Genomic DNA, 27,892 nt, shown 5'->3' with positions numbered 1-27,892 from the left:
CGGTGACAGCCCTACCCGTAGCCACAACAGGGACACGGGCAGTGGGACAGAGGGTGATGCCTTCGCCCCCCTCCCCGCCACCCCCCGCCAGGAATGTCTCATCTCAGCAGAAATCCCTGGGGTTGTTTGTGCTCCAACGGGGCTGGAGAAGCCGCTCCCCTCGCCCCGGGTGTCTGGGACTGGCTGCCAGAGCCAGCTGGCTCTGCGAGACACGTCCTGTCCCCTCCTCAGAAGGCCCCTGGCACCCTGTGGGACAGGGAAAACAAGCGTGGGGACAGCGACCTGTGCAGGGGACAGATGAGTCCCACACTGGGCACTGGGGTGGGCAGCGATTCAATCCCTCCTGTATTTTCCCAGGGTCTTTATTGGCAAAGTCCCAGCTGGGTCCCCCACCCAGCCCCGTGACCAGCACCCCATGGTCCTGTCCCAGTGTCCCCAGTGTGACGTGTCACACCAAGGGGGCCCATCCAAGGATGGATGCCGAGAGCATCACCAAGGGCTCTCCCTGCAGAGCCCCGAGGTGGCTCAGGCCAGGATGGGGTAGGTTGCTTCGGTGGCCACGCCACAGTTGTTCTCCTTCATGGCCATGAGGATGTAGCCGTCGTTGCCCCAGTACGTGGACCAGGAGTTCTTGATGAGCCAGTAGGTTTCTCCTTGCAGGACCCCGTAGCCCACGGCCAGCACCGCGTGGTCCAGCGCTCCGGGCACGTTCGCTGCAGGGGATGACATGGGAGATGGCTTGTCTGGAGAGCGTCCCTGGCCCTGGAGAGCGTCCCTGGCCCCACGGCTGCAGGACCAGTTCCCTCTTCCACCCAAGATGCTCAACAACAAGGAGGACATCCCGGGTGTCCTGGCATCTCCCTGGGCACCCAGCTCCTCCCGTGCCCCACCCGACTCACCGCACTTGGGCTCATAGTAGATGCCGTTGGAGTAGAAGGAGAAGGTCCTGTGCGAGGCGTCGATGCTGACGGCCACGGGGCCATGCTTGTAGATGGCGGCTTTGACCGCCGTGATGTTGCCCGAGGTGACGTTGACGTAGCCCGTGATCTTGGCCAGCATCTCAGACTGGTTGTAGTGGCACAAGCCGTTCTGCGGCACCCAGAGGGGGGGACACCGCGTCATCTGGAGCCCCCCAGGTCCCCCCTCGCTGGGACCCTGCCCACCGTGGCTGCCCCCGTGGAGCTCTGCTCTGGTGCAGGGAGTGATGTGGGACTCGGGCTGTGACAGCCTCCTGCCTCTGGTCCCTCTGTCCCCCCTTGCCCCCATGGTGGGGACATTTTCCCAGCGTTGTCTCAGCACCCAGAGCCCTGGGGGGGCTGTTGCCTGCGTCTGGCAGCCAAGTCCCTGTCCCTGGGCAGCCCCAGGGTACGGAGCGACCCACGGCACCACCCATGGGTGGAGGAGCCCCGTCCCTGGGTTTTGCAAGAAGAGAAACTGAGGCACGCGGTGATGAAACCGCCCGGCTGAGCCCTGGGGCTTGGCTTGGGACCGTGCTTTGAACCAGAGCCACTGCGGTGCCTCGGGGACGAGGTGATGTCCCCATCTCCAGAGCCTGTCAGCACCCCTGACCCATCCTGGTCGCCCCACCATGACTTTAAAGCCAGGCTCAGGGTGGGGGGTGGACATCCCAAGACCTGGGGGACCCCGACAGGGACACGGGGCCACCCTCACCTGTCCCTTGTAGGTGCCGTAGGACTCGGTGCTGGAGATGCCACCATGTTTCTTGATCCACTCGTAGGCTCGCCACTCCTCGCCCCCATCGCAGGCGTAGTTCCCGAAGCCCCAGGAGCAGTCGATGAGGACTTGTTGGGACAGGGGGGTCAGCACGCCGGTCTGCGGGGGGGGACACGCTGTGGGGATAGGGACAGGCACCCTCCAGGCACCCCGGCCATCCCCGTGGGGCACGGCCCCGCTCTCACCTTGAGGAACAGGGCACCCTCCATCGCGCCCGTCGTAGCGAAGCTCCAGCAGGACCCGCAGACGGCCTGGTCCTTCACGGGGGTGACGGCGCCTGGGGACAGCGGGGTGGGGGTGAGAGGCTGGGGTGGCACCGGGGGGTGAGGGCAGGTGGGAGGGAAACTGAGGCAGGAGGTGGGGACTCTCTGTGCTCTCAGAGGCAGCGCAGCCAGGGCTTGGTGCTAATTGGGGGTGAACGCACCAGCAAACCTGCGGGACACCCGGGTTGGGACAAGCTCTGGGGGTGTCGCTCCCAGCTGATGGGGACATGAGGGGAAACCAGATGTGGCACCACTGCAACATCTGGGGCTCCAGAGTGAACAAGGGCCAAGTGGGGCCCGCAGGGGGATGCGGGTCCCAGGGGACAGCGCGGTGGCTCCGTTGGGCTCCCACCCTCTGCATCTCAGCTGATGAGACCCCCCTTGTCCCCCTGACCCCACACCTACCGTACATGCGCCAGTCGAGGCTCTCGGGCAGGATGAGGCCGGCGTAGAGCTCGGTGGGGAAGGGCTGCCCGGTGTTGGGAGCCCCGCTGTGGCGCCGGCCCCGCAGGGCGGCCAGTTCCTGGGGCGTGCGGTCGGCGAGGTGGTTCAGCGCCAGCGTGTAGGAGAGGGCGGCGCGGTTCCTCGAGTGCACAAACCTGCCGTGGCGACGGGGGTGACATCGGTGCCACCTCCCACCGCAGCAGAGGCGCAGACCCCAGCGATGGGGAGCACCCCTGGGGATGGGGTCAGCATCCCCCCCCCGCCATGGGCTCGTACCTCATGTTGTGCACGAAGATGCTCTGCCTGTGCTCCAGCTCCCGCGCCGAGCCGTACCGCCGGCCCAGCCGCCGCCGGTAGTGGTGGAAAACCTCATGGGCCCAAGGCTGGTGCCGTCCCACCAGGTCCTCCATGGGGTTCGCCAGCACCCGGTGCTCCGCCGCGCTCCCCGGCAGCACCCCGCACTTCTTCGTCTCTGGGGAGCACCAAAGGGATGCCATGAGCCTGTGCCCCGTGGGTGGGATGGGTGGGGGGGTCCCGACGCGACTCACCGTTGACGGGGAGGTCGAAGATGGAGGGGGGGAAGCTGTTGTCGAAGTCGGTGTAGGAGATCTCGTACTTGTCGTAGTGGGAGCCCAGCAGGCTGTTGTAGCCCCGCATCTCGTAGTGGACGGGGGCCACCCCGCAGCTGGAGTTGGTCACCCACAGCGTGTAGACGTTCTTCTTCTGCGCCCAACGGGTGACGTTCTGCCAGACGGCGCAGTACCGGCCCTGGTAGTACTCCTCCCGCATGAACTGGGGGGGGGATGGCATCAGGGAGGGGTGGGGACCCCGTGTCACCTCTTGCCCACCCAGCGCCTTCGCAGGACCCCGTTACAGCCCCTGGCACCACCCCGCACCGGGCTGGATCCAGCGGGACAAGGATTTGGGGTGCCACACAGGACAGACCCCTTGTCCGGCTCAGCGGTGCCCAGGGGACACCCCGCTGTGCACCCATAGCGGGGGGCCCTGGCTGCACCCCCCCTCCAAAAGGCTCCGGGTTTTCCCCGTGTGTTTCCAAGCTCTCGCCCCGCAGGCACGTGTCCGGCTCGGTGACACCTTGCTGTCCCCACCGCTCACTCGTGGCACCCATCCTGCTGCGCCCAGCCCCGCCGGAGCCCGGGGCCGGCAGGTGCTGAGCCGCCGTGCACCGACTTGCCCGAGCCATCCCAAAACAAACCCCATCCCATGTGGGCTGCGACACGTCCCAACACGGCTGCTGGGGTTGGGAAAGGAGCCGCGAGTCCGGCCCCGATCCAGGTGGAGAATGACCCTCCCTGCGCCCCGGGGCGCGGGGGCACGTCTTGGCCTGTCCCAGCACCCCGCACCCCCCAGCGTGGCGAGGAGCACCCCCAGCTGCCCCCTGCCATCAGGAGATGCTCCAGGTGGGATCCAGGCTCCAGCGTTTCTCACCTTGAAGCCGTTGATGCTGGGGAAGACGCTCTGAGCCCTCACCACGTCCTCCGCGGAGCCGGGCAGCTCGAAGCATCTCCTGGCGTTCACCTCCTTCTCGGTGGTCTCCGGGGTGATTTTGTACCTCATCCCATAAGGCTTCACCCCCGCCAGCTGGTAGGTGATCACCTGCCCTGTGCCAGCGGGAAGGGGAAACTGAGGCACGGTGGGCCTGCCTGCATCCTCCCCTTTGGGATGGGGCGGGCACAGGACGGGCAGAGCGCGGAGCAGGTGGGTGCCCGCCTGCTTACCCCCGTAGTACTGGATGCGGCTCTTGTTCCCCGTCAGGTTGTACCAGGCTTCGAAGGGCTCCTCGATCTCGGCGTAGGGCAGGTTGATGACACCTGCGAGGCCCCCGGCGCAGGACATGGGTCAGCCCCGTGGCCTCAGCACCCCGACATCCCTCCCCGAGCCCCCCCAGCACCCAAAGCCGACCAAGCTGCCGTCCCCATGGGTGCCAGGTCAGGGAGAGGCACCGGGCTGCGGGAACCTGCCCCAGTTTGGCACTGGGATGGCAAAAGGCTCTGCGGGGTCCCATTACCTCGGACGTGGTAGATGGAGCCGAACTGGGGGGGTGAGCGGGAGAGCCCCTGGTCCTGTCCTGGAGGGCAGAGAGGGACAGGGGTGAGCGGGGGCTGTCCCCTGCCATGGCCGAGCTGGGGACGGGGCGGTTGGGGCAGGAGGGTGCCCGAGCCAGGTGGCACCCATGCACTGACACCCTCCCAGGGCCAGATCCGGGGTCAGCACCATGCCACGACCTGCCGCCACGCCGGAGCGAGCCCTACGATGTCACGTCCCCAGGTGATGTTCCCCTGGGAGTCACTGTCACCCCCAGGGCTGGTGGCCGTGGCTTTGGCTGATGTTTCCAAGGAGGGGACACAGCCACGCTGTTCCCCAACCAGCAGGGCATGGGTGAGGGGTGCCAGGGAGCCGGCTGGTCCTGCCTGGCAGGTCCCGGTGACCTCCCCAACGTCCCTGCGGACTCCAGCTTGTGCAACCCCACGCCAGCACGCCCGCAGCACCCACAAACCGGGGCAGGCAGGGACCCGCCACCCCACTGCCTGCACCCCAGGCTGTCCCATGGGTGCCCATCGCACCCACAGACGGGGCGGGAGGAGCAGCGATGGCTCCAGCAGCCCCACAGCCCCACCCGGCAAAGGGGTCCTATGGGGGCACGGTCCCCTCCCTGCCACCCCAGTCCCCTCCTGCTGCTTCTGGTGACAACCTGCCAGGCTGCCCTGGGGGCAGCAAAGCCAGGGAAGGGCTCGGGTGCCCTTCAGACATGACCCCCCCCTCTTTGCCACCCCACCCCACCTCTCCTGTGACTTGGGGGAACTGCAAATTTGGGGACCCAACAAGCAAGAAATGACTTCCCCAGCCTGCCTGCCCCGGGCCCGGCAACGGCGGGGAGGCGACACCTGCCTGGGTGTCCCCAGCCCCTGTCCCCTGAGTGTTCCCAGCTCCTGACCCCTGGGTGTCCCCAGCCCCTGGATGTCCCCAGATCCCAGCCCCAGGGTGTCCCCAGCCCCTCTCCCCTGGGTGTCCCCTGGGTGTCCCCAGATCCCAGCCCCATGGTGTCCCAGTCTCCTGGGTGTCCTCAGCCCCCAGCCCGTGTCCCCTGGGTGTCCCGAGATCCCAGCCCCTGGGTGTCCCTGTCCCCATCCCGTGGGTGTCCCCAGCTCCCACACCCAGGGTGTCCCCAGCCCCTGTCCCCTGGGTGTCCCCAGATCCCAGCCCCACGGTGTCCCCAGCCCCTGGCCCCAGGGTGTCCCCAGCCATCAGCCCCAGGGTCTCTCCAACCCCTGGCCGTCCCCAGCAGGGACAGTGCCATGGGGGACAGACTCACCCTGGACGGCGACGCAGAGCACAGAGGCCACGAGCCAGCGCAGAGCCCCCATCCTCGCCCAGCACCAGCTCGCCCAGCACCAGCTCTCGCCCTCTGATCCGGAGCCGGCGGCGGTGAAACCCGTCAGAGCCGGCGCAGGAGCTGGGGCCCTCCCCGGAGGAGGGCAGGACCCGGCATCATGTGGTGCGTGGCGGGGTGCTGGGCACCCCGGGGTGCTCGGCGGGGCAAGCGGAGGGCGATGGGGCAATGCCGGCTGCTGCGGGGGGACGGGCAGGATGAGCCCCCCATGAGCAGCAGGGTGGGGGGGTCCCCACAACCTGGGGGGGGGGCAATGGTGTGCTTGGGGCTGTGCGTCCCCCCTTGTGCAGGGGGTGCAAGGGGGGAGCCCCCCCAGGGAGGTCTTCACCAGGCAGCCCTGATGCCAGGGTGATGGGCAGGAGGCAGTGCCCTATCAGGGGGCCAGGGCTGGGAGCGGCTCGGTGTTAACAAGCCAAACTGGGAACACTGGGAATCCTTTACTGGGGGGCTGGAAGGGAAGGAGGGCTCAGAGGAACGTGGGCACCCCACAGCCAGCCCCGAGGAGACAGGCTGAGCCCCCCCAGCCCCCCGGTTTGGGCAGAGGTGCATGTCACCCATTGCTGCTTGGCCTCGCTGACTGCAAGGAGGGAAACTGAGGCACGGGGTGGCAGCTGGGCTGAAAGGCATCCCCCTCCTCCTCATGCCAGGCAGTGACCCCCAGGGATGGGGGTCCCCATGGCAGCCCCTCTCCCCACGCTTTGCCAGACTCACCCCTCCGCATGCTGCCTGCTCCCAGGGGTGCTCAGCACCTCTGACACCCCCAGACCTGCCCTGTCCCCTCTGTGGTGCCCGCACCTGCCCTGTGCCACAGCACCCTGTTGGGGTGTGGGCAGCTGGGGGAGGGATGGGGGGGCTCTGGCAGCTCTTTTCAAGGCGGAGGGCGAGGGCCCTCCCTGGGGCTGAAGCCAACCAGAAGCACCTGGGACTGTCCCTGCTGTGCCCTGTCCCCTCCCGGGGATGCTGGCAGGGCTGGCTCCAGCCCCAGTGGGGCCTGAATAACCCACCCAGCAAGCCAGGAGAGCCCCAAAACCCTCAAAGCCAGGACTAAAGGGGGGCTGTGACCCACACCGTCCCCAGGATGAGTTGGGGAGGGACAAGGCGAGTGCGGCATCAGCCCAGGGGACAGGTCGTTGTCCTGGTGGGGACCCATGACTTCTGCCAGCCCTGTCCCCCCCCCACCCTGTGAGAACAGGAACCACCAGAGCTGGACTCAGCATCACACAGGAAAGCGGTCAGCTGCGAGGGGTAACCGCAGGGTGAGGAGGAGAAGGAGGAGGAAGGCTCCGGGGAGGTGGGGAAGGACCCCCACCCACCAGCATGCGACCCAGCCTGGGGGGTGGCTGAGCCAGGATGTGACCAGGGCGGGATCAGGACCACAGCCCCCTGCCCTCCCCGTGCATCGTCACCCCCGCGGCGGGGGGGACACAACAATGTCCCCTCGCTGCCACTGTCCCCTGCAGCAGGACGGTGGGGGGGGTGGGCAGGGGGGCTGTGCAGGATGAGGCCTGGGTGGTGCTGGGGAGGGTGTTTCCAGGCAGGGAGGTTTTGCTTTGGAGGGGAGGCCACCCCGCAGCCCAGATTTGCACGGGGGGGCTCCCCCAGTGAGGGACCCCCACCGAGACCCCCTGGATCCGGGGGTCAAGGGTGCTGAAAGCTTGAGGTGCTCTCGGCAGGGTGGGTGCCCCAGCACCCTGGGCTTGGGAGCACAGGCAGGGTGTGGGGGGGCTCAGGGTGCTGGGGGGGCTCAGGCAGGGTGCGGGGGGCTCAGGCAGGGTGCAGGGGGTCTCACCCCTCTCCCAGGGCTCACCAGTCTGTGGGTCGGTGTCACCAAAGTCAAATCCTGGCATCGTCCCACCAGCAGCTTTATCTGGACAAGGATAAGCGCGGGGTCCGGTACCTGGTGGATTATCGACGGCCACAGCAACTGCTTGAGGTGACCTGGGGGGACACACGGGACCCCCCCAAACACAGTCCCAAGCTGTGGCCACCAGCTGCTCGCCCCCTCCCCACCTCTGCCCTGCCCCAAGGTCCCCCTGTCCCAGCAGAGCCGTGCCGGGAGGACGGTGGCTGCCATCGGAGGGTCACCTTGCTCCTGCCCCTCGCAGGTCACAGCCCCCTGTGCTGTCCCCTGCCCGGGGATGGGGGCTCGGGGGGGCGATGCCAGGCTCTGGATCCCCCAGGGCCACCCGCCCCCACGCACACCCCATAAATCCCACCCTGGGGGGACCCGTGGCAGCGTCCCCCCGTGCCACTGGGGACCGGGGACCCCCTGATGCCAACCTGGTGCCACCTCCATGGCCTCGGCGAGCAATCCTGGGGGGTGACCCCGCAGCCACCCCAGCTGGGCTGACTGGTCCAACGCACCATTGCTGGGAGCGCTGGGAGGAAAGGGGGGGTGAGGGGAGGGGAAGCTCCTGCTCAGCTGCGAGAGCCACCGAAGAGACGGGGGAGACACAGGCACGGGCGCTCCCGCTCCCCCTGCGGCACCCGCCTTGTCCCCACCCTGCCCTGGCACCCACTTTGGTACCCCGGGCGGGTCGGGGGGCGGCGGTGGCCCCCCAGTCCTCGGCAGCGTGGGAGCGGGGGGTCCGTGGGGGTCCATGCGAGCCGGAGCAGGAGGGCTGACGGTAAGAGGGGCTGTGTGGGGTGGGGGGGGTATCTGCCCCCTGGAATGGGGGGGGGGGGTCTTGCAATCCCCTTGCTGTGTGCTGGGGGGATGCTGGGAGCTGCCCCCCCATGCGTGGGGTGGCTCTGGGTGCGGGGAGGGATGGGGCACTGAGCTGTGGGGATGGAGGGTCCTGTGCTCCTCGTGGGGGGGGTCCCCTCTGGGCAATGCCAGCCTCTTCAATGAGCCTGGGGGGGCAGGAGACCCCCATCCTCCCCGTCCTGGGGGGCAGCAGCCCACGGCCCCAGCGTGGGGAGGGCTGGGGGCAGCCCCCAGCCCCAGCTCGCCCTCCTGGCACTCATGGGGGGTGACATGGCACTGGGGAGGCTGTGGAGATAACTGGTGCCTTGGCCCCCAGCGCTGGGGCAGGGGCAGGTCACAGCCCCCCCGGGGGACACCGGGATGGTGGGGGGGGTCGAGCAGGTGCCCCCCATGGCGTGTCACCCCACCGAGCGCTCGCGGGGCGATGCCAGGGCTGGGGGTGGCTGTGGGGGGTCAGGCCCTGCTCCCCCCCCGCCCCAGCTCTGCCCTGTCCCCACTCCTTGGTGTGTCCCGAGGAGGGGCAGGAACCCGCCGCTTCCTGCCCTGCACAATTCCCTCCTCCCGGGACATTGTACTTGGGGCCCTGGCCGCCCCCTCCGCCCCGCAGCCCCTCGGATCCGGGAATTGCTCCTCTTCCAGCGGAAATCCTGCTCTCCGGGCCAGCGCCGGGACCAGGAGGGCTGCGGGGGTCCCTCCGCCCTGGGCATCTCCTCGCAGGGTCAGGGTGGGGGTGAGGGGACACCCCCTGCCCTGCGCCTGGCCGCTGGCGGGTGGGTTTGTGGGGGGCAGATGGTTTTGGGGGGTGGTGAGTCCTTCTTCTTCTGCCCCAGGGTGACACTTGGGGGTATTGTCACCTCCTGGGGCTGGCACAGGGGCGATGCTCCGTGGCTGGCTGGACCATGGCTGATTTGGGGGCCAGCAGCCCCCTTGAACCCCCTTTGAAGGGGTTGCCTGGCCATCTTGTGGGCACCATTGCTGGAGGGTGCCCGGAGATATCACCGTGCCACCACCGTGCCACCAACGGGTACAGCCAGGGCTTCCAGCCCACTACGTGCCCCAACCAGGGTGGGACACCCCGCCGGGAGACCCACACTCGGGGGATCCTCTTGCTGTGACCCCCTCTGCGTGTTCCTGGTGGGATGTTACATCCCACCCTGCCGCCTCCACCAGTGTCTCCCGTGGTCACTCGCTCGTGGTGGGGGTCTGTGGCTGTGGCAGGACCCTCCCTGCCCCTCCTTGCACCCTCTTGTCCTCAGGAACCTGCTCCCACCCTGGCTGAGCTGGGCCAGAAGCTGCTGGGGGCTGCTGGGAGCTGCAGGGGACTCGCCAGGCACTGGGTGAACTGGGAGGACTGGAGCAGGGGCAGGGCTCTGCCCCACGGTGGCAGGGCTGGTCTTGGGGCTGGTGGCAGCGGGGCAGGAGCAGGGACACCATCTGCCACCATGCCGGGCTGAGGAGCGGGTGGTGGAGATGGCTTCTTGTCCCCTCCCCGGGTCTGGGGGGGTCCTGGGCATGGATGGGGACACGGCTCAGGGCCGTGTGTCCTAAGGAGCCACCTAAATGAGACACTTTCTCCTCCCGCACTGTGTCGTGCCTCAGTTTCCCCCGGGACCGGGGGGTCTGGGGCCGTGGGGCGATGGCGGGCTGCGGGCTGGGCTGTGTGGCAGTGTCGGTTCCTCTTCCCCCAGGGAGGTGGTGGCAGGGCGGTGAGAGCCACCCGGGTGCCGGGCCACACGCGAAGGACGGGGGATGCAGGGGTAGGGTGAGGGGACGAGGCATGGCGGGGGGCACAGGGCACCCGAGGGGCCGCAGCCACTGCTCAGCCCCGCTGCGGTCCCTGCCCGGCCCCCCCAGCTGCCACCGTCCCCATGGCCTGGGATCCTGCCAGCCCTGAGGTTCCCCTTGGTGGCCACCATCCTCTTCCTCCCTTGGTGGCCACCAACCTCTTCCTTGCCCTCCCGCTGTGAAGGTGCTGGCCGGGTTCCTGTGTCAGCTGCTCCCCTGGGTGCCCACCTTCCTCCTGGCAAATGCCACCCTACCTTGTCCCCATGGCACCAGCAGCCCCCTGTGCTGCTCCATCCCCCCCAGACCCTGACCCCTCCATCAGAGAGGGATGGGGGCGATCCCCGAGGGGTGACACACGGGGTGACACCGGTGTGCGTGGGGACATCGCGCTCCGGCTCGGGGCTGAGGATGGGGCTGAGCTGCCCCACGTCCCGGGGGGCGTTGGGGAGCAGATGGTGCCCGGCGAGGCGGGGGACAGCGGCGGGGGGTGACGAGTTGGCCGGATCTCAGCGCGGGGTGGGAGCTGGCAGCTCGGCCGGTGCCGGTGGGGCCGGTGTGGGAAGGGCTCGGTTGCCATCTGCTCCCGGGCTCTGAGCGGCTCCTTTTCGGCAGAGCCGGGGCCAGACACCAGCGCGGAGCCAGAGGACGCGGGGCCACCTGCGTCCCCTCCCCGAGCACGACGCGAGGGGACAGTTCTGGTGGGAGGGAGGTGGCAGGGACCCGCTTGGCACCCGAATTCACCGAAACGGGAAGTTTCTGAGCGCGGTGCCGGCAGCGGGGCGGGTGATCCCCACCCGGGGGGGTTCTGGGAACCGGGGACATTCGTCGGCTGAAATTATTGTCAGCAGAAATAAACCCCCCGACCAGCCCCTGTGGCAACATCCGCGCTGGCCGCGGCCTTGCCACACCGCTGGTGTCGAAAGCGGAGGTGGGAGGGGGAGAGCGGGGCCCTTCCCACCCCGTGGTGGGGGAAAACCAGCTCCTCTGCCCCAAAACCTCCGTCCCCTCTGCCCCAAACCTCTGTCCCCCTCCCCGCGGCACAGGGGACAGGACGTGGCTGCCACAGCCACCGCACCAGCTCGGGCTCTGCCCTATCGCCCTTAACCGGAAAGCTCTGCCCAGTCCAAACTGGGCAGACTGGTGCGAGTTGGGTGGCTGTCACCTCGGGGAGGTGACAGGGCTGGGGACAGAAATGCCTCCTCGCAGCCATGGTGGCAGAGGTCCCCTCCCCTCCTCCTCCTCCTCTGCCCTTCCTCCCCCAAGACACCAGTTCCCCTGCCTGGCCGAGGGGACGGGGACAGGGACGGGGACACTTGGAGGGCTCCTTTCCACCCAGCCTGGCTCCCTCCAGCCGTGGGGCAGCCGGGGGAAGTGTCTCCTCCTTGGAGGGAGGTGATGGGTTTGGTGAGGGCACAGTGGGATAAAAAAACGGCTCCAGGATGTGGTTTCAGCCCGTACAGGGGTGTTGCAGCCCTTGACGGGGTGTTGCAGCCTGTGCAGAGGTATTGCAGAGGTGTTACAGCCTGTGCAGGGGGGTTACAGCCCTTGGAGGGGGTTCTAAGCCCATGGCAGGGGTGTTGCAATGCGTGCAGGGGTACTGCAGCCCTTGGCGGGGTGTTGCAGCCCTCGGAGGGGTGTTACAGCCCATGGAGGAGTGTTACAGCCCATGGCAGGGGTGTTACAGCCTGTGCAAGGGTATTGCAGCCCATGGCAGAGATGTTGCACCCTTGGCAGGGGTGTTTCAGCACTTGGAGGGGTGATACAGCCTGTGCAGGGGTGTTACAGCCCGTACAGGGCTGTTTCAGCCCTTGGCAGGGGTGTTGCAGCCTTTGGAGGGGTGTTGTAGCCTGTGGCAGAGGGGTTTCAGCCCTTGGAGGGGTGTTGCAGCCCATGAAGGGGTGTTGCAGCCCATGGCAGGAGTGTTTGAGCCCTTGGCAGGGTGTTGCAGCCTGTGCAGGGTTGTTGCACCCTGTGCAGGGGTGTTGCAGCCCTCAGAGGGGTGTTGTAGCCCATGCAGGGGTGTTACAGCCCATGGAGGGGTGTTGTAGCCCATGCAGGGGTGTTACAGCCCATGGAGGGGTCTTGCAGCCCTCAGAGGGTGCTACAGCCCTTTGTGGGGTGTTACAGCCCTTGGCAGGGTGTTGCAGCCCATGCAGGGGTGTTGCAGCCCATGCAGGGGTGTTGCAGCCCATGCAGGGGTGTTATAGCCCATGAAGGGGTGTTTCAGCCTTTTTCGGGGTGTTACAGCCCGTGACGGGGCTCTCGCCCTCCGCCTGATGCCCTCCCCATGCCCACAGGTGCCTCTTCTCCTCCCGGAGGTGACATGGAGCAGCTGAAGTGACCCGCGGAGCGGTCGCAGTGAGTGGGGTCGCCGTGAACGAGAGCCCCCGTGGGTGCCAGGGGTGATGCGGGGTGCCCCCGGGGCAGCACTGCCCCCCTCGCAGCCCCATGGCAGTGCCCACTGGGACCCTGGTGTCCCCACGTCACCCCACAGGCACCCAGCGTGCTGTGCCGGGGGGGTGGCAGGACCCCACTCCTCCGAGGGCTGGGGTGGGGTGGGCAGGGGGCACCCCAGTGCCTCTAACGGAGCCGGGGGTGGCTCAGGGTCCCTCTGTCCTCCCCCAGGCCGTGCCCACGATGGGCTGCGTGCACTGCAAAGAGAAGGGGTCCGGCAAAGGGCAGGCGGGGGGGGACGTGGGGCCGCCCCCCAGCTCCCAGTACGACCCCGACCCCACGCAACCGGGCACCGTCTTCACCCGCATCCCCGACTTCAACAACTTCCACGTGCCCTCGGCGCCGTCCGGCGCGGGGCCGGGGGGCTTCGCTGCCAACACGCTGCCGCTGCGGAGCGGGGGCATCACAGGTCAGTGTGGGGGGGTACCGGGGTGGGGGTGTTGGGGGTGGACCCAGGGGGGTCTCACCGTGGTGCCCTCCGCGTGCCGCAGGCGGCGGCGTGACGCTCTTCGTTGCCCTGTACGACTACGAGGCGAGGACGGAGGATGACCTGAGCTTCCACAAAGGGGAGAAGTTCCACATCATCAACAACACGTGAGCCCCCCCAAACCCCCCCAGTGTCCCCGTGCCACCCCGGGGAGGTGCCTCTGTGCCACGGGTACCCGGGCTGGGGACCCAACTCTGCCTCATTGCTGGGTGCCCGCAAGAGAGCCGAGGCCACACGTGTCATGAGTTGGGTGTCCTCGGTGGTGGGGGAGAGCTGGGTCTGGGGGTGCAGAGGAGGTGCCAGGTCTGTCCGTCTGTCCCTCCTCCTCACTCTCCGGTCCTCTGTCCCCAGGGAGGGGGACTGGTGGGAGGCCAGGTCGCTGAGCTCGGGTGCCACGGGCTACCTCCCCAGCAACTACGTGGCCCCCGTGGACTCTATCCAGGCAGAAGAGTGAGTATGGGGGGGGGACAGGGATGGAGGGGGACGAGGATGGAGGGGACAGGGATGGAGGGGGACGGGGATGGAGGGGACAGGGATGGAGGGGGACGGGGATGGAGGGGGCAGGGATGGAGGGGACAGGGATGGGAGGGGACAGGGATGGAGGGGGACAGGGATGGAGGGGACAGGGATGGAGGAGGACAGGGATGGAGGGGACAGGGATGGAGGGGGACAGGAATGGAAGGGGACAGGGATGGAGGACCCCCACCCCACCTGCCTCGAGCCCAGGTGTTGGCACCCCGGCGGCGCCGCGGTGCTGGCAAGGGGCCGTGGCACGGGGTCCCCGTGGGTGCCACCGGCGGTGCCATCCCGGCGCTGAGCCCGGCCCCGCCGCAGGTGGTACTTCGGGAAGATCGGGCGCAAGGACGCGGAGCGGCAGCTCCTGTGCCACGGCAACTGCAGGGGCACCTTCCTCATCCGGGAGAGCGAGACCACGAAAGGTGACGGGGACGGGGACGGGGATGGGGACACCCGGGGCTGCACCCCGCGCCCCACCCTGACCCGTGTCCCCCACGCAGGCGCCTACTCCCTCTCCATCAGGGACTGGGACGAGGCCAAGGGCGACCACGTGAAGCACTATAAGATTCGGAAACTGGACAACGGGGGCTACTACATCACCACCCGCGCCCAGTTCGACACCGTCCAGCAACTGGTCCAGCACTATATAGGTAGGGTGGGATGGGGGGCACGGGGATGGGTGGGGAAAGCCTGGGCTAACTGGGTTTAACTGGAGAAGGAGGGGGCTGTTCTGGTGGTGGCATTAGGGGACCCCCTGAGGGTCCCCCCCTCTTCTGCGTCCTTGGTGCAGGGAGCACCCAGAGAAGGTAAATAACCCCTGGGTGTAGGTGGGCATCAGCCCCTCCCCGGGCACAGCCGGGGGGGGGGATTGGGGGGGTCCCAGGCAGCCCGAGGGGGTGTGGGACCATCGCTGGGGGAGGCAGAGCGGGGGGCACCCTGTTGATGTGGGTGCATGCTGGGGGTGGCTGGACCACCCAAGAGCCTGGGTGATGCCCGGGGTAGGGGGTGGGGGCAAAGGGCTGGCAGGGTCTGTGCCCAGGCTGGTGGCCATCCCCATGGGGGTCCTTGCCCAGGTTGGTGGCCATCCCCATGGGGGTCCGTGCCCAGGTTGGTGGCCATCCCCATGGGGGTCCATGCCCAGGCTGATCCCTGTCCCCATGGGGGTCCGTGCCCGGGCTGATCCCTGTCCCCATGGGGGTCCATGCCCAGGCTGACGCCTGTCCCCCCGCCCCCGGTGCCGCAGAGCGGGCGGCCGGGCTGTGCTGCCGCCTGGCCGTGCCGTGCCCGAAGGGAACGCCCAAGCTGGCCGACCTCTCGGTCAAAACCAAAGACGTGTGGGAGATCCCTCGCGAATCCCTCCAGCTCCTCAAGAAACTGGGCAACGGGCAGTTCGGGGAAGTGTGGATGGGTAGGGCCAGGCGGGCAAGCTGGGGCGAGCGGTGGGGGGGCGATGGGGGCACCCCCAGGCCTGGCACCCCCCAGGGAAGGGCTCCCACCTGCCTGTCCACCTGAGCGACACCAGTTTGCCGACACGGGGAAATGTCCCATGTCCTGCTTTGGCGTCACAGCGGGTACCCCAGGATGCCCCATGACACCCCTGCGTGGGCAAGCAGCCCCCCCATTCCAGATGGGGCCACAAGCAGGAGACAAGACCAGGCCGGGGGGTCCCCTCTTCGTCATCCTCTTCCTCCGGCGCCCCGTGCTCCCCCCGCTCGGCGTGCATGCTGCATTCATCCCATCGCACCCCCCATCTCCCCACCCCGATCCCCCCCCACCCCGCAGAGTATAACGATGGGTTGTGCCATCTGCTCACCCGCCCGTGCCCCGCTGTGAAGCCCCAGACCCTGGGCTTAGCTAAGGACGCCTGGGAGATAGCGCGGGAGTCCGTCAGCCTCGACAAGAAACTCGGCATGGGATGTTTCGGAGACGTGTGGATGGGTAAGGCTGGCCCAGCCGGCCGGGGCAGGGGGCACGGGGGGCACGAGCAGGCCGGTTCTGCCCCAACAGGCAGCATTGCGGGGTGCCAGGTGGTGCCCACTGCTGTGGGGTGATCACAGAATCGACCAGGTTGGAAGAGCCCTCTGGGATCGCTGAGTCCAACCATTGCCCTGACACCACCACGGCAACTAGACCAGGGCACTAAGGGCCATGTCCAGGCTTTTCTTAAACCCCTCCAGAGATGGTGACTCCACCACCTCCCTGGGCAGCCCCTTCCAATGGCTAATGACCCTTGCTGAGAAGAAATGCTTCCTAATGTCCAACCTGAACCTCCCCTGGCAGCTTGGCATGGGCTCCCCCATGGAGGGATGGGGAATGGGGTAAGGTTGGAGTTAGGAGATGAGCTCATGGGTGTCTTGTCCCCATGCCATGGGTGGGTACAGTGATGTCATGCCCCTTCCTTGACCTGCCCTAACTTCCTTGCTCCATCATCCATCCATCCATCCATCCATCCATCCATCCATCCATCCATCCATCCCTCCACCCATGTAAGCACGCACCCATGCACCCCTCCATCCACGCACCCCTCCATCCTGGCCCTGCTGGGATCCACTGTCCCCTGGGCTCGTGGTGACCCCATGTCCCCTGGCCCCAGGCACGTGGAATGGCACCACGAAGGTGGCGGTGAAGACGCTGAAGCCGGGCACCATGTCGCCCGAGGCTTTCCTGGAGGAGGCTCAGATCATGAAGCGCCTGCGGCACGACAAGCTGGTGCAGCTCTACGCCGTGGTGTCCGAGGAGCCCATCTACATCGTCACCGAGTTCATGAGCCAGGGTGAGCTTCTCCCTACCTGGGCATGGCCAGGGTGGGCAGGGAGCTGGTCCCAGGGCTGGGGGCTTGCAGGACACCCTTGAGTGGGCACAGCTGGCTCTCGGGTGCTCTGACTGGCACCCTCTGCCCGCAGGCAGCTTGCTGGACTTCCTAAAGGACGGGGACGGTCGCTACCTGAAGCTGCCCCAGCTGGTGGACATGGCTGCCCAGGTACTGGGGAGGCTGGCACGGGGCGGGGTGGGTGCATCACAGGGGGTCCTCACTGCGTGCCCCCCCCCACCCCAGATCGCAGCGGGCATGGCCTACATCGAGCGGATGAACTACATCCACCGGGACCTGCGCGCTGCCAACATCCTGGTGGGAGACAACCTGGTGTGCAAGATCGCCGACTTCGGCCTCGCTCGCCTCATCGAGGACAACGAGTACACGGCGCGCCAGGGTGAGCCCCCGCGGTGCCCCGTGGCTGGGGGGACAGCTGCCCTGGCCCCTCCGTGCTGCGTCCCACCCCGGACCTGGGCACGGTCAGCCCCAAAGCTGGGTGTCCTGGACGATGGGTGCCCCAGGTGATGGGTACCCCAGGGAATGGGTAACCTGGGTGATGGGTGTCCCAAGGGATGGGTGCCCTTGATGATGGGTACCCCAGGGAATAGGTAACCTGGGTGATGGGTACCCCAGATGATGGGTACCCTGGGTGATGGGTGCCCCAGGTGATGGGTACCCCAGGTGATGGGTACCCCAGGGAATGGGTAACCTGGGTGATGGGTGTCCCAAGGGATGGGTGCCCTTGATGATGGGTACCCCAGGGAATAGGTAACCTGGGTGATGGGTACCCCAGGGAATAGGTACCCTGGGTGATGGGTACCCCAGATGATGGGTACCCTGGGTGATAGGTGCCCCAGGTGATGGGTACCCCAGGGAATGGGTACCCCAGGGAATAAGTAACCTGGGTGATGGGTACCCCAGATGATGTGTACCCTGAGTGATGGGTGTCCCAGTTGCAGGGTGCCCCAGGTGATGGGTACCCCTGGGAATGGGTATCCTGGATGATGAGTACCCCAGGGGGTGGGTACACTGGGTGATGGGTACCCCAGAGAATGGTATCCTGGATGATGGGTACCCTGGGTGATGGGTGTCCCAGGGGATGTGTGCCCCAGGTGATGGGTACCCCAGGGAATGGGTATCCTGGATGATGGGTACCCCAGGGTGTGGGTGCCCCAGGTGATGGATACCCCAGGTGCAGGGTGCTCCTAGCGCAGGGTGCCTTGGTGCTGGGTGCCCTATGTGTGGGGTACCCCAGGCAGAGGATGCCCTGGGTGCTGGGTGCCCCTGGTGCCTGGTGTCCCGGCGCAGGATCCTCCCAGTGCAGGGTGCTCCAGGTGCTGGGGTACCCCAGGTGTGGGGTACCCGGGGTGTGGGCGCAGCGGGGTGCCCCGGCCGTGGCCCAGCGGCCTCCCCTTGCCCCGCCGCAGGTGCCAAGTTCCCCATCAAGTGGACGGCCCCGGAGGCCGCGCTCTTCGGCAAGTTCACCATCAAGTCGGACGTCTGGTCCTTCGGCATCCTCCTGACCGAGCTGGTGACCAAAGGGCGGGTGCCCTACCCAGGTACGGGGCAGGGGCACCCTTGGGGCGGGCTGGGCAGCGGGGTGCAGGGGCTGCCCCTCCCCAGCACAGCAATCCTTGCCCTGTGCCTCAGTTTCCCCATGAGAAACACCAGCGCTAAGCACCCCGTGCCTCAGTTTCCCCACTGGCTTGTCCCGTGGGGGTGCTGGTTGCTGAGGGGTGTGTTTGGGGGGGGCTTTTGCCACATAGGGATGAACAACCGGGAGGTACTGGAGCAGGTGGAGCGGGGCTACCGCATGCAGTGCCCGGGCAACTGCCCCCCGTCCCTGCACGAGGTGATGGTGCAGTGCTGGAAGCGGGACCCCGAGGAGCGCCCCACCTTCGAGTACCTCCAGGCCTTCCTCGAGGACTACTTCACCGCCACCGAGCCCCAGTACCAGCCGGGGGACAACCAGTGACCCGGCGCTGGCACCCCCAGAACCCCTGTCGGAGAACAGGGGGGGCTTTGCACAAGGAGTTTGGACTCAGAGAGGGGGCAAAACTGTGCCCCCCCACCCCAGTCCCCCCTTATCCCCCCCCAGCCCCTCTCTCGTTGCCTTCACACCAGCTTTGAACCTGAGAAGTGCTTGGGGGGGGGGGGGGAGGAGGGGGGGTACCCCATTGTGCCCCCCCAGACACCCCTACCCTGCAGTTGAGGTCTCAGGGGGTGGGGGGGGGGGGTCTCCCCGTGCCAAGCCCAATCTCCTCTCCCCCTGCTCAGCTCTGCACATCTGGGGGGCTTCAGCCCCCCCCCAAATCCTGGCACTGACCGGGGAAGGTCACCTCACCCCCCCCCCCCTCTTTATATCATCTTTAATTTATAAGGTTTTATACCCCCCACCCTGACAGCCCTCTCACCCCCAGGGACCCCTGGAATTGGGGGGATCCCCTTGACCCCCCCCCCCTTTTATCTCCTCTCCTAGTAGGGCCAAATCCTGAAAGCCATAAACCTGTGCTTGCACTGGGGGGGGGGGTGACAAGGGGTCCTGGGGGGTGACAAGGGATCCTGGGGGGTGACAAGGGGTCCTGGGGGGGGATAAGGGGTCCTGGGGGGGCCCAGGCTATGGGGTCACCCCCACAGCACTTTGGGGGGGGGTCCTGGCTGCAGCTTGGCTCAACCCCCTGCGACAAGCATTAATGGGGCTGGGGGGGGGCTCGGGGCACAATGTGAGTGGGGTGGCAGTGGGGAGGGGGACGCCAGCTGGTGGGGTGCCCCCCCTGGGTACCCCCTTTCTTTGAGGGGGGTGTTTGTAGTCCCAGGCTTGGCCTCAGCCCTGCTCCCCTCAGCCAAGACCCCCCCCTGCACCCATGGGGCAGGGCTGTGGGTGGGCAGGGCCGTCCTGGGGGGGGTGAGGAAAGGGACGGGGGGGGTCTTGGTGTTTATTTTTGTTAAAAATCCTGTAAATAGAAATAAAACCTTTCTAACAAGCGGGGGGAGCGTGGGTCCTTCTGCCCCTCCTCCTCTGCTCCGCAGAGCCCCTGCGTCCCCCGGCACCCCCCCAGCCCACCCTGGGGTGCCACCAGCCAGGAGCGACGGGGAGCAGGGGGGAAGGAGGCTGGGACCCCTCCCCAAAGGTGCTGCAGGGCTTATTTTCACTGCATGTCCCCAAGCCCTCTAGCACGTCCCCAAACCTCTTGTCATGTCCCCAACACCCCTGGCATGTCCCCAAACCCCCTAGCATGTCCCCAAGCCCCCTGGCATGTCCCCAAACCCCCTAGCATGTCCCCAAGACCCCTGGCATGTCCCCAAACCCCCCAGCATGTCCCCAAGCCCTTTGCATGTCCCCAGACCCACTAGCATGTCCCCAAGCCCCCTAGCATGTCCCCAACACCCTTGGCATGTCCCCAAGCCCCCTAGCACGTCCCCAAACACCTTGGCATGTCCCCAAGCCCTCTAGCATGTCCCCAAACCCCTTGGGTTGGGTGCTCGAGGGCTGTGAGTGCTGGGGAGGGCAACGCTCCGCATCCAGCCCCGGGTGGGCGGCTCTGGGGTGGCCCCATCCCCTCCTTCAGCGCCACAGAGCTGCGCCCTGGCAGCAGCATCCTCTGGAGAGGAGGCCAGGGCAGCTCAGCACCACGTCCCCTGCCCAGGGCTGCAGGATCTGGACCACCAATGCTCCCCAGGACCCCCATCACCATCCTGCCCTGCTCCCGCCTGCAAACCCTGCCCGTGGTGGGCTCGCTCTGGCTGGCTGCTCTGCCCACGCCGTGCCAGCCCCGGGCCGTGCGGGGGGTCCTGGACCTCGCGTGCCCACCCGGTGCCAAGCGCGCTGTGGGCGCAGGTGCGAGACCACCGCAGATGGCCGGCGCTGCAGACCCTGGCACGAGGGAGCCGTGGCACTGCCACCCTCCCCTCACCCAGAGCCAGGTCACGAGGCCGGGAAGGAGCCCATCCCCACCCAAACCAGGCCTGGGGACGGGGTCTGTCCCTGTCCCCGTCAGCCCAAGCTCCCCAGGGGCTGGCAGAGCCCGCAGAGCTCAGGGTCGTGGCTCAGAGCCGCGTCCCCACGGCGGCGATGGCCAGACAACAGTGGACGGTGGCCAAAAATGTGGCTTTAGGCTTGACCAGGCTTGGGACTGCTGGGTCTGCAGGGACTGTGTCCCCACGGGGGAAACTGAGGCATGGAGGGACTTTATCCGCAGTCACACAAGCAGCTCAGCACCAGTCACTGGGAGGGGACACATTTTTCCATGACAAAAACAACGGAGGTTGGGGAAGAGCCACAGCAGCGACCGGGGAGCAGCGGAAGCTGGGGACAGAGGGTCCTCGGGTGAAGCGAGGGGACAGTGGGGTCACAGCACGGACGTACGGGGTTGGGGAGGGGGCACAGGAGCCTTGCTCTGCCCGGGACACGGTGGTGCTCAGAAATGGTGGCACTGGGGAGAAATCCAGGATGGTTTTGCTGCTGGGGGTGGATTTCAGGGCTGAGTGAGTCTCTTCTGCTGCAGTTACAGTTATTGGGGTAAAATCTGGCTGGCCCCAGGAGAGGAAGGAAACCCCCAACCCCAACGGGGGTCTCTGGACCGCGCACCCCACAGAGGCAGCTCCCGCGTCCCAGCGATGCACCGAGCACCTCCTGCGGTCCCCTCGCCTCCCTGTGCCCCCGCACCCCAGCTCTCCCCGCAGCACCCCGCTGCTTCCATCCCCCCTGCTCCCACCCCCGGGTGCCCGCTGCCACCACCCCCAGCCAAGCCAAGCCGAGCTCTTGGGGACAAACCCAGGTGGGTCACCCGCTGGCTTAGTCCTGGCAAGAGTGATGGCGAGGTGGGGGGGCACCTTAACACACACCCCCCACGCCGGGTTTGGGGACAAGGAGGGGGGTGGGCTCCCGGGAGAGCCACCCGCCGGGCGCAGGGACAGAGCTGGGGACAGCGGTGGCCCCGGCTCGGCGGAGCAGCCACTAGATGGTAGCGTAAGCCCACGCCAACGCTGCTGACACAGCACTGGGAGAGGGGACAGGGTGTCCGGGTGACCCGGGTGGCCCTGGGGACCCGCCTCCGCCACCCCCCTCCCTTGGTAAAAGGAGATATCGGCGAGGCTGAGCACTGGCCAGGTTGTGACACGGGTGGCGTGGGCATGGTGCCCCCCACCCCAGCGCCGCCTGCCATGGCCCAGAGCCACCCACGCTCACCAGTGGAGCTCTGAACTGGGGCAGGGGGGCGAGGGGAGGACCCCGCTCCCAAACCCATCGCATCCATCTCCCCACCTCCACCCCAAGCCCAAATCCCCCTGACTTAATGGGGGGGGGACACAAACCCCGGCCTGGGGACAAGCAGGGTGACCCACCAGGCACTCAGCTCAGCGTGGGGGTGCTGGGCACCCGTGGGAGCGTGGGTGCCCCTGCGCAGGGACCCCGCTTTGCTCCCCGTCCCCGCTCCCAGCCCCGCCGGGGGCTCCGTGCCAGCTGATATATATATTTTATGATGACTATAGAGACGGGCTTCAAACCTGACGAAGGACTTTGACAGGTTTAAGCATCTCTTTGATTAATACACGACCTTCTAATGCTTCGGATTAAATTAATAAATCTTTTACACCCTAACCCGTTCCGCTCGCAATGTGATGTTTTTTGGCACGACCTCCTCCTCTCCCTGCCCCTGCGAGGCAGCTGACCCGTCCCTCCGTCCCGCTCCTCCGCGGGCACGGCCACACGTGGGCTTGCAATATTCATAGGGCGCAAAGGCGAGAACGGAGGGATCCTCCTCGGTGGGTTTTTTTTCGAACCATCCCTAAAAATAGCAAGAAAATTCAAAGCTGACATTCAGGGCGAGGGGACGAGGGAGCCTGCAAAGTTGCTCACTCAGCCACCAGCGACTGCAGCGATCCTGTCTGCGTGTGCAGATTCCTCTGCTGACCGGGCTGGAGCCCAGGCCTCCTCCCCGCGCCGCTCCCAGGAGCGATGCCCACCGGTCCCCACCCTTGGCCGGGCTGTACGGAGCCCAGCCGGTCCCCAACCCATCCCCACTGGGGTGCGCGGAGCGTGGGGACGGAGCTGCCAGCTTTCGGGGTGCCATAGGTCCGTGCTGGAAGCCAACTCTCCGCTTGACCCCAGTTTATCCCAGTCTGATGGCAAAACCGGGGTGCCCAGCGTGTATCCTGAGCTTCTTGCTGCCTGTTGATCCAGAGCCACGCGTCAAACCCCGACGTGCCCCGCGAGGGCTGCGCTGGAGCCAGGTGCCGTGTCTCTCCCTGCACCCATGTGTTGTTTCATCCGTGACTCACGTGTTATTAGCAGCCGAGCGATATTCCCCAATTCCCCCGAGTTAACCCTTCGCTCGTCACTCACAAAAACACGATGTCATAACAAAACATCAGCGGTATTATCTACTTTAATTATATTTTATCTACCCGGCTCTGGGAACATTAACATCGGCGGAGGCTCGGAGGGAAGGAGCTGAAGAAGCAGCTGGATGGAGGGAGGTCACAGGGTGCTCAGGGAGCTGGGGGGGGGCAGCTCCCTGCTGTCCCAAGGGGCTTTGGTCACCACTTGGCCCTCCTGGGACGTGGCCCGGAGGGGACACAGTGTTGTACCCTGCAGAAAGCGGAGGAGCAGCGCGTTACCGAGCAGCGGGGAAGTTTCCAGGCTCCAGACAGAGCTTTTGCTTTAAAAAAAAAATAATTAAAAAAAGGCGAGGGGGGTGCTTGGGTGGCTCCCGAGATGGAGACGGTGATGAAGTACACCTCGGACTGGGGGGGGGGGGCTGCAGGGGGCTGTTCTCCCCCCACCCCACACCCCTGCATCCTCGGGGAGAGGGGAGAGGGGGGGTGCGCAGTGCGGGTGTAACCCAGGAGAGGGCAGCAATGCCCCGCGCATCCCTTTGGGGGGGGGGGGGCAGCTCGGGGGGGTGGCAAACCACCGGGGGGGGTGGCAAACCACCGGGAGGGGTGCCCCCTCCCCTCGTTATAAGTCTCCCCCTCCCCAAGAAGCGCGCACCGGTTGCGCACCCGTTTGCGCTCCTCCCTGCGCGCTTCGCAGCAACGGGGAGGAGAGAAAAAAAAAGAAGGGGGGGGAAAGGAAAGGAAGGAGGGGAAAAAAAAGGGAGGGAGGGGGAGGAAAGGAAGGACTACAAGGCCCGGCATGCCCCGGTGGTGCTGCACGGCTCCCCGGGGTGCCGGATGCTGGTCGTGCCGCTGACAGCGGAACGGAGCGGAGCCCTCGGTCCCCGCCGTGAACCGGAGAGAGGAGACGGGAGAGAGGGGCAGGGCGGCTCTGCTTCCCCCCCCCTCCCCGCCACCCCCTCCCCGCCTTTCATCCCAGCCCCCACAAAGCCAGGAGCGGCAGAAGGCAAGAGAGAGGGAGGAGGAGGTGGAGGAGGAGGAGGAGGGAGGGAGGAGGAGGAGGAGGAGGAGGAGGAGGAAGGGGGGGAGGCAGCAGCAAGCCAGGGCTCTGCTGCGCTGTGTCTTTTCTTTTGCTTTCCGCAGGCGGCGAGCGGCGGAGGCGCAGAGGGGAGGTCGGTTCCCCCTCCGCCTCCCGCTCCGCTGCCTTTTGTGTGTGTGTGTGTGTGTGTGAGAGGGGAGGAAAAAAAAAAAAAAGGGAAAAAAAAAAAGAGGAGGGGGGGAAAAAAAATAGAAGGTGGGGGGGGAAGGAGGAAAAAAAAAAAAAGCTAAGAGGCAAAAGGGAGAGAAAAGGCCGGAAAAAAAATATAAAATAGAGGGGTGGAGGGTGGGGGGGGAGAGGAAAGAGCAGGCAGGGGACGGAGGAGGGGGCGGGCTGGCAGGAGCGGAGTTGCCTGGGGGAGAATGTGAGCAGGAGGCGCTGGAAATGCTCTCGTTGAAGGTGGCGAACGGTACCGAAGGCTCCGGGAGTCCCGTGGCCGGGCAGGAGGTAGCCCCGCCGGACGGCAGGAGCCTCCCCAAACGGGTGGGTTCCGAGGGGCTGGGAGAGCGGCAGCCGGTGGGTGAGTACCGGGGACCCCCCCCGGGGGTGGGTGGGTGGGGGGGGGGACATGGGACACCCCCAGAGCGTGGTGGGGTTGGGGGGAGGGGGGTAAAGGAGGCGGCGTGTCCCCCCCCCCCCCGCGCCGTCCCCTCCGCTGAAGTTGCGCGGTGAGTTGCTGCCAAATTGCAGGAGTTTAATGGCACTTGGGGCGGGGAGGGGCGTGCGGGGGGGCCGGGGCGAGCCCCCAGGTGGGGGGGCTGCGGTCTGCGTGAGTTTGGCTGAATCCCCTTGGTGTCCCCCCCCCCAACACCCCCCCCGTCGGGGCTGTGAGCGCTGAGTGACAGCTGTCAGAGCGCGGCGCGGAGCGTTTGGGGGTTAACTCGGCTTCTCGGGGGACATGGGGGGGGTCAAAACATCCCCCCCCCCCTTCCCCTGGCAGCCAGGCCTCGGGGGGGCAGCGGGCTGGCCCGTGGGGGGCAGCCCCGGGGGAGGGGGGGGGTGGTGGGGTATAGGTGGGGAGAGGGGGGGGGGTCTCACCCCAGCCCCGCCGGCGAAGTTGCGTGGTGCGCGGCGAGCGGTTGTCACTTCGGTGCCTGTCATCCCCCCTCTGATTTGTTTTTATCGATCAGCTGATTTAAATCCACCCCCCGGCGCGGCCCCTCGGTGCTTGCGCGGTGTCGGGGACCGCAGGGGACCGGGGGGGGGCTTTGGCAGGGGGGCTGGTGTCACCCGTGGGGTCACGCTAACGCCGGACCCTCTGCCCAGCCCCGGGGGAGGCGTTCGGTGTCCCCAAGGCCGGGGCAGGTGGGCGCACCTGGGTCACCGCTTGTTTATGTGCTGGGGGGGGAGGCGGTGGCCCCAGCCGTGCCCAGGTGGCCTCGTGTATCCAGCCCCCTCCAGAACGGCCACCGAAAGCCCCGGGCTGAGCTCATTGTGTGCCGTGGCGAGAGCCCCGGCGCGCGGTGGAGTCGCTCCAGATTTATCCTGGCGTGACAGAGAGCAGAAGCGAACCCCCGGGGGCGACGGGCACCGATCCTGCCCGCTCGCTTTGCACCCAAGGCGCTGGCTGGCGCTGGGGGCGCGTGGTCTGGATCGGGGGGGGCCCCCCTCAGGTCCCCCCCCCTCCCCTCTTCTTCCTCACCCCCCCAGGTGTCCCCTTACACTGGCTTCTCCTGCTGGGCTGAGGAATTTGCAGGGGAGGGTGGTGGTGGGGATGGAGGGGGGGGGGAGGAAGAGGAGGGTGGAGGGGGGGGCTGGAGAAGGGATGGCGCGGCGCCAAATTCCGCTCTGCCATGTCTCTGTAACCTGAATAGGCCAACTCCATCCCCGGTGCGAGTCCCCCGGGGCTCCGCCGCGCTCCGATGCAGTCAGGCGGGAGGTGGCTTTCGCCCTGCTGCCAGCCTCCCACCTCCCCCCACCCCCACCACCACCTACACCACCCCTTTCCCCACCCCATACACCCCAGTCCGGTTCCCTCCCTCCGCCGTCCGGCGAGCGGCCACCGGCCCAAGCCACCGCGCGCCCGCCGAAGCCACCGCGTGCCCGTCGGGAACGGAGCCGGCAAGAGGTGGAGAGAGATGGTTGGGGGTGTTTTTTTTGGTGGTGTGGGGGGAAAGCGAAGGGTTGGCACCGTGGTGAGGACGCGGGGTAGCCAAGGACGTGCCAGGAGCGGGGTGACCGGCGGCGGAGAAGCGCTGGAAGCCCGTGGAAGGTTATGGGCAGCCTGGGGGGGCTGGTGGTGCCCCGGCCTCCTTGGAGGAGACGGCAGAGACCCGGGGCAGGGCTATTTCTGCTGAGATCCCAAGGAAAGCTCTGGGAGAATTGTGGGCTTCTATAAATAGTGTGTGTCAGCCGAGTGGAAACAGGGCCTTGAAATGCTCCTGCTATTCTCCCGAGTGCTTGGAACCAGCTCTTGGTAAACAGGGCAGCGCTGGGGAGGGCTGTTTCCTTCTTCCGGGCTCGTTAGCGGGAGCGTGGTAGGGGGGAGAGGGCCAAACTGGGGGGGGGGGGATTTGTGCTTGGCAATAGGGCAGCGTTCCCCCCCTCCGTGGGGCCGGCTGGCTGGATGCTGGGCTGCAGCCGGGCTGCCCGGATGCGGGATGGCCCCTGAATGCGTCGCAGATGTGTGTGTCCCCCCCCTCGCTGTCCCCTCCCTGGACCCGCCGAGCTTCGGGGCTGGGACGTGCCGCGCGGTGCGGCCGCGCTCCTCGGGGAGCCGGCGATGCTGGGGGCTGTTTTTGGGGTGCAAGGGCTCGGCCGGCTGGGGGGTGCTTGGTGAGCCCCCCCCTCCTCTCGCCGGCGTGGGGGTCCGCGGGGTCGCAGCCTGGTTCCCACCGTCCGTCTGTCTGGCGTTGTCCCCGCTGTGCCTCGGCCCCGCGCGTGTGCCGGAGGGTCCCGTGGGCCCTTCCCCAGCTGCACCCGCACACTGGGGACCCCCTCCCGAGGTGGGGGGAGCTTTGCACGCAGAGGGGACGCGGTGACACGTGCCCGGGGGGTTTGCGTGGCTCCGGGGTGCATCCCCATGGTCCCACGAGGACCCGGCATCGCGCGCGGCGTCACCTCCCCTCGCACCCTGATCTTTACCCTGCGCCGCACGCGGTGGCTCAAAACCTGCATCATTATTATTATTATTATTATTATTATTATTATTATTATTATTATTTTTACTTCAAAATAACACAGAGGGGAAGCAAACGGGGGTGCCACTAAGGTGCCCAACGCGAATTTTTTAAGGCGATGCCCGTGGCGAGAGGGACCCGGTGGGATTCGCCATCGGGAGTTCGCCGGCGTGTCGCGGGGCTGGGGATCTCTCCATCTTTTTTTTTTATTTATATTTTTTTCCCCTTTTTTTCCTTTTTTTTTTAATTTTTTTAAATTTTTTTTTGTTTCCCCCCCCCCCCTTCCCTCTCTGTGGGTTGAGCGTTGGAGCGACAGACAGGGAAAGTCTGAGCAATGGTCTGGGGCGCTCGGTGCTGTCTTCAATCACCGCGTCCCAGAATCCCTCGCTCTGGGCCTTCTAGGCACAAGGGCTCGCAGCGAAAACCGGCAGCTGCAGCTGCGAGTGAAAAAGCACAAGAGCCCGGCTGGGTCTTTGGCATCGGCAGGAGAGCAAAAAGCTGGGGGAGGCGAGGAAGGGGAGAAAAAAAAAAAGAAAGGGAGCGCGGGTTGTGGGGGGGGGAAATGTGCCCTGTGGGTTTTTTTTTTCCAGGGTTGTGTTTCAGAGCATCGGTTCCCGGGCGCGGGGAGAGGCAGGAGGGGAGGGGGGTGCAGAGCGATGCCTCCGGGGAGCTCATTAAAATCCGTCGCCTCACCCCCCCCCTCCCCAGTTTTCGACGGAGGGGA

The 27,892-nt window shown here is 66.7% G+C and overlaps 3 protein-coding genes across 7 annotated transcripts in view; 2 read left to right on the top strand and 1 right to left on the bottom strand.

The window, feature by feature from the left end:
- Positions 1 to 346: 346 nt before the first annotated feature.
- LOC137673247 (digestive cysteine proteinase 1-like) lies at positions 347 to 8,200 on the bottom strand. 2 transcript variants are annotated; one of them, XM_068417954.1, is made up of 12 exons: positions 8,134 to 8,200; positions 7,661 to 7,750; positions 4,471 to 4,530; positions 4,181 to 4,273; positions 3,891 to 4,063; positions 2,990 to 3,233; positions 2,718 to 2,913; positions 2,403 to 2,596; positions 1,920 to 2,011; positions 1,672 to 1,833; positions 900 to 1,089; positions 347 to 713 (listed from the first exon to the last, which is right to left on the bottom strand). In XM_068417954.1, exons 1-12 carry the CDS (start codon positions 8,147 to 8,149, stop codon positions 526 to 528), a joined length of 1,698 nt encoding a protein of 565 aa, XP_068274055.1. In that variant the 5' UTR covers positions 8,150 to 8,200; the 3' UTR covers positions 347 to 525. The 2 variants fall into 2 exon arrangements, with proteins under 2 accessions (XP_068274055.1, XP_068274056.1); XM_068417955.1 differs by having other exon boundaries at positions 7,661 to 7,791; positions 8,134 to 8,179.
- An 87-nt stretch (positions 8,201 to 8,287) lies between these two features.
- Positions 8,288 to 19,175, top strand: FGR (FGR proto-oncogene, Src family tyrosine kinase). Of its 3 annotated transcripts, XM_068417772.1 has the most exons (13): positions 8,288 to 8,480; positions 12,643 to 12,703; positions 12,971 to 13,208; positions 13,291 to 13,393; positions 13,638 to 13,736; positions 14,121 to 14,224; positions 14,303 to 14,452; positions 15,046 to 15,210; positions 16,396 to 16,575; positions 16,706 to 16,782; positions 16,858 to 17,011; positions 18,042 to 18,173; positions 18,381 to 19,175. In XM_068417772.1, the coding sequence occupies exons 3-13, from the start codon at positions 12,983 to 12,985 to the stop codon at positions 18,587 to 18,589; spliced, it is 1,599 nt and encodes a 532-aa protein (XP_068273873.1). In that variant the 5' UTR covers positions 8,288 to 8,480; positions 12,643 to 12,703; positions 12,971 to 12,982; the 3' UTR covers positions 18,590 to 19,175. The 3 variants fall into 3 exon arrangements, with proteins under 3 accessions (XP_068273873.1, XP_068273872.1, XP_068273871.1); XM_068417771.1 differs by lacking the exon at positions 15,046 to 15,210 and adding an exon at positions 15,585 to 15,740 and having other exon boundaries at positions 12,643 to 13,208; XM_068417770.1 differs by having other exon boundaries at positions 12,643 to 13,208.
- Positions 19,176 to 24,103: 4,928 nt separating this feature from the next.
- The window catches only part of AHDC1 (AT-hook DNA binding motif containing 1), a 52,218-nt gene continuing 48,429 nt past the window's right edge, over positions 24,104 to 27,892 (top strand). The window contains exons 1-2 of one of the 2 annotated variants that reach the window (XM_068417963.1): positions 24,104 to 24,122; positions 24,449 to 24,569. Coding sequence is in view for 1 of the 2 variants with exons in the window: in XM_068417962.1 (XP_068274063.1) it covers positions 24,434 to 24,569 (136 nt within the window). In the remaining variant the exon portion in view is untranslated. Of the gene's footprint in view, positions 24,123 to 24,393; positions 24,570 to 27,892 lie in introns of those variants that run through there. The other variant, XM_068417962.1, reaches the window with a different exon arrangement.

This window comes from Nyctibius grandis, chromosome 24 (assembly GCF_013368605.1).
Source record: "Nyctibius grandis isolate bNycGra1 chromosome 24, bNycGra1.pri, whole genome shotgun sequence".
Lineage (NCBI taxonomy): Eukaryota > Metazoa > Chordata > Aves > Nyctibiiformes > Nyctibiidae > Nyctibius > Nyctibius grandis.
Note: the sequence above shows the minus strand (reverse complement) of the source record. Positions and strands in the feature narration are given on the sequence as shown.

What these genes read in the sequence shown, in the direction of transcription:
- LOC137673247 (XM_068417954.1), bottom strand. An exon ending in TGACACCGACCCACAGACTG is followed by an intron (nt 4,531 to 7,660) that starts GTGAGCCCTGGG and finishes TCTGCCCTCCAG; the next exon opens with GACAGGACCAGGGGCTCTCC. An exon ending in AGGGTGCCCTGTTCCTCAAG is followed by an intron (nt 1,834 to 1,919) that starts GTGAGAGCGGGG and finishes CCCCCCCCGCAG; the next exon opens with ACCGGCGTGCTGACCCCCCT.
- FGR (XM_068417770.1), top strand. Translation starts at nt 12,794, where the DNA reads ATGGCAGTGCCCACTGGGACCCTGGTGTCCCCACGTCACCCCACAGGC. An exon ending in GGAGAGCGAGACCACGAAAG is followed by an intron (nt 14,225 to 14,302) that starts GTGACGGGGACG and finishes TCCCCCACGCAG; the next exon opens with GCGCCTACTCCCTCTCCATC. An exon ending in AGGGCGGGTGCCCTACCCAG is followed by an intron (nt 18,174 to 18,380) that starts GTACGGGGCAGG and finishes TTTGCCACATAG; the next exon opens with GGATGAACAACCGGGAGGTA.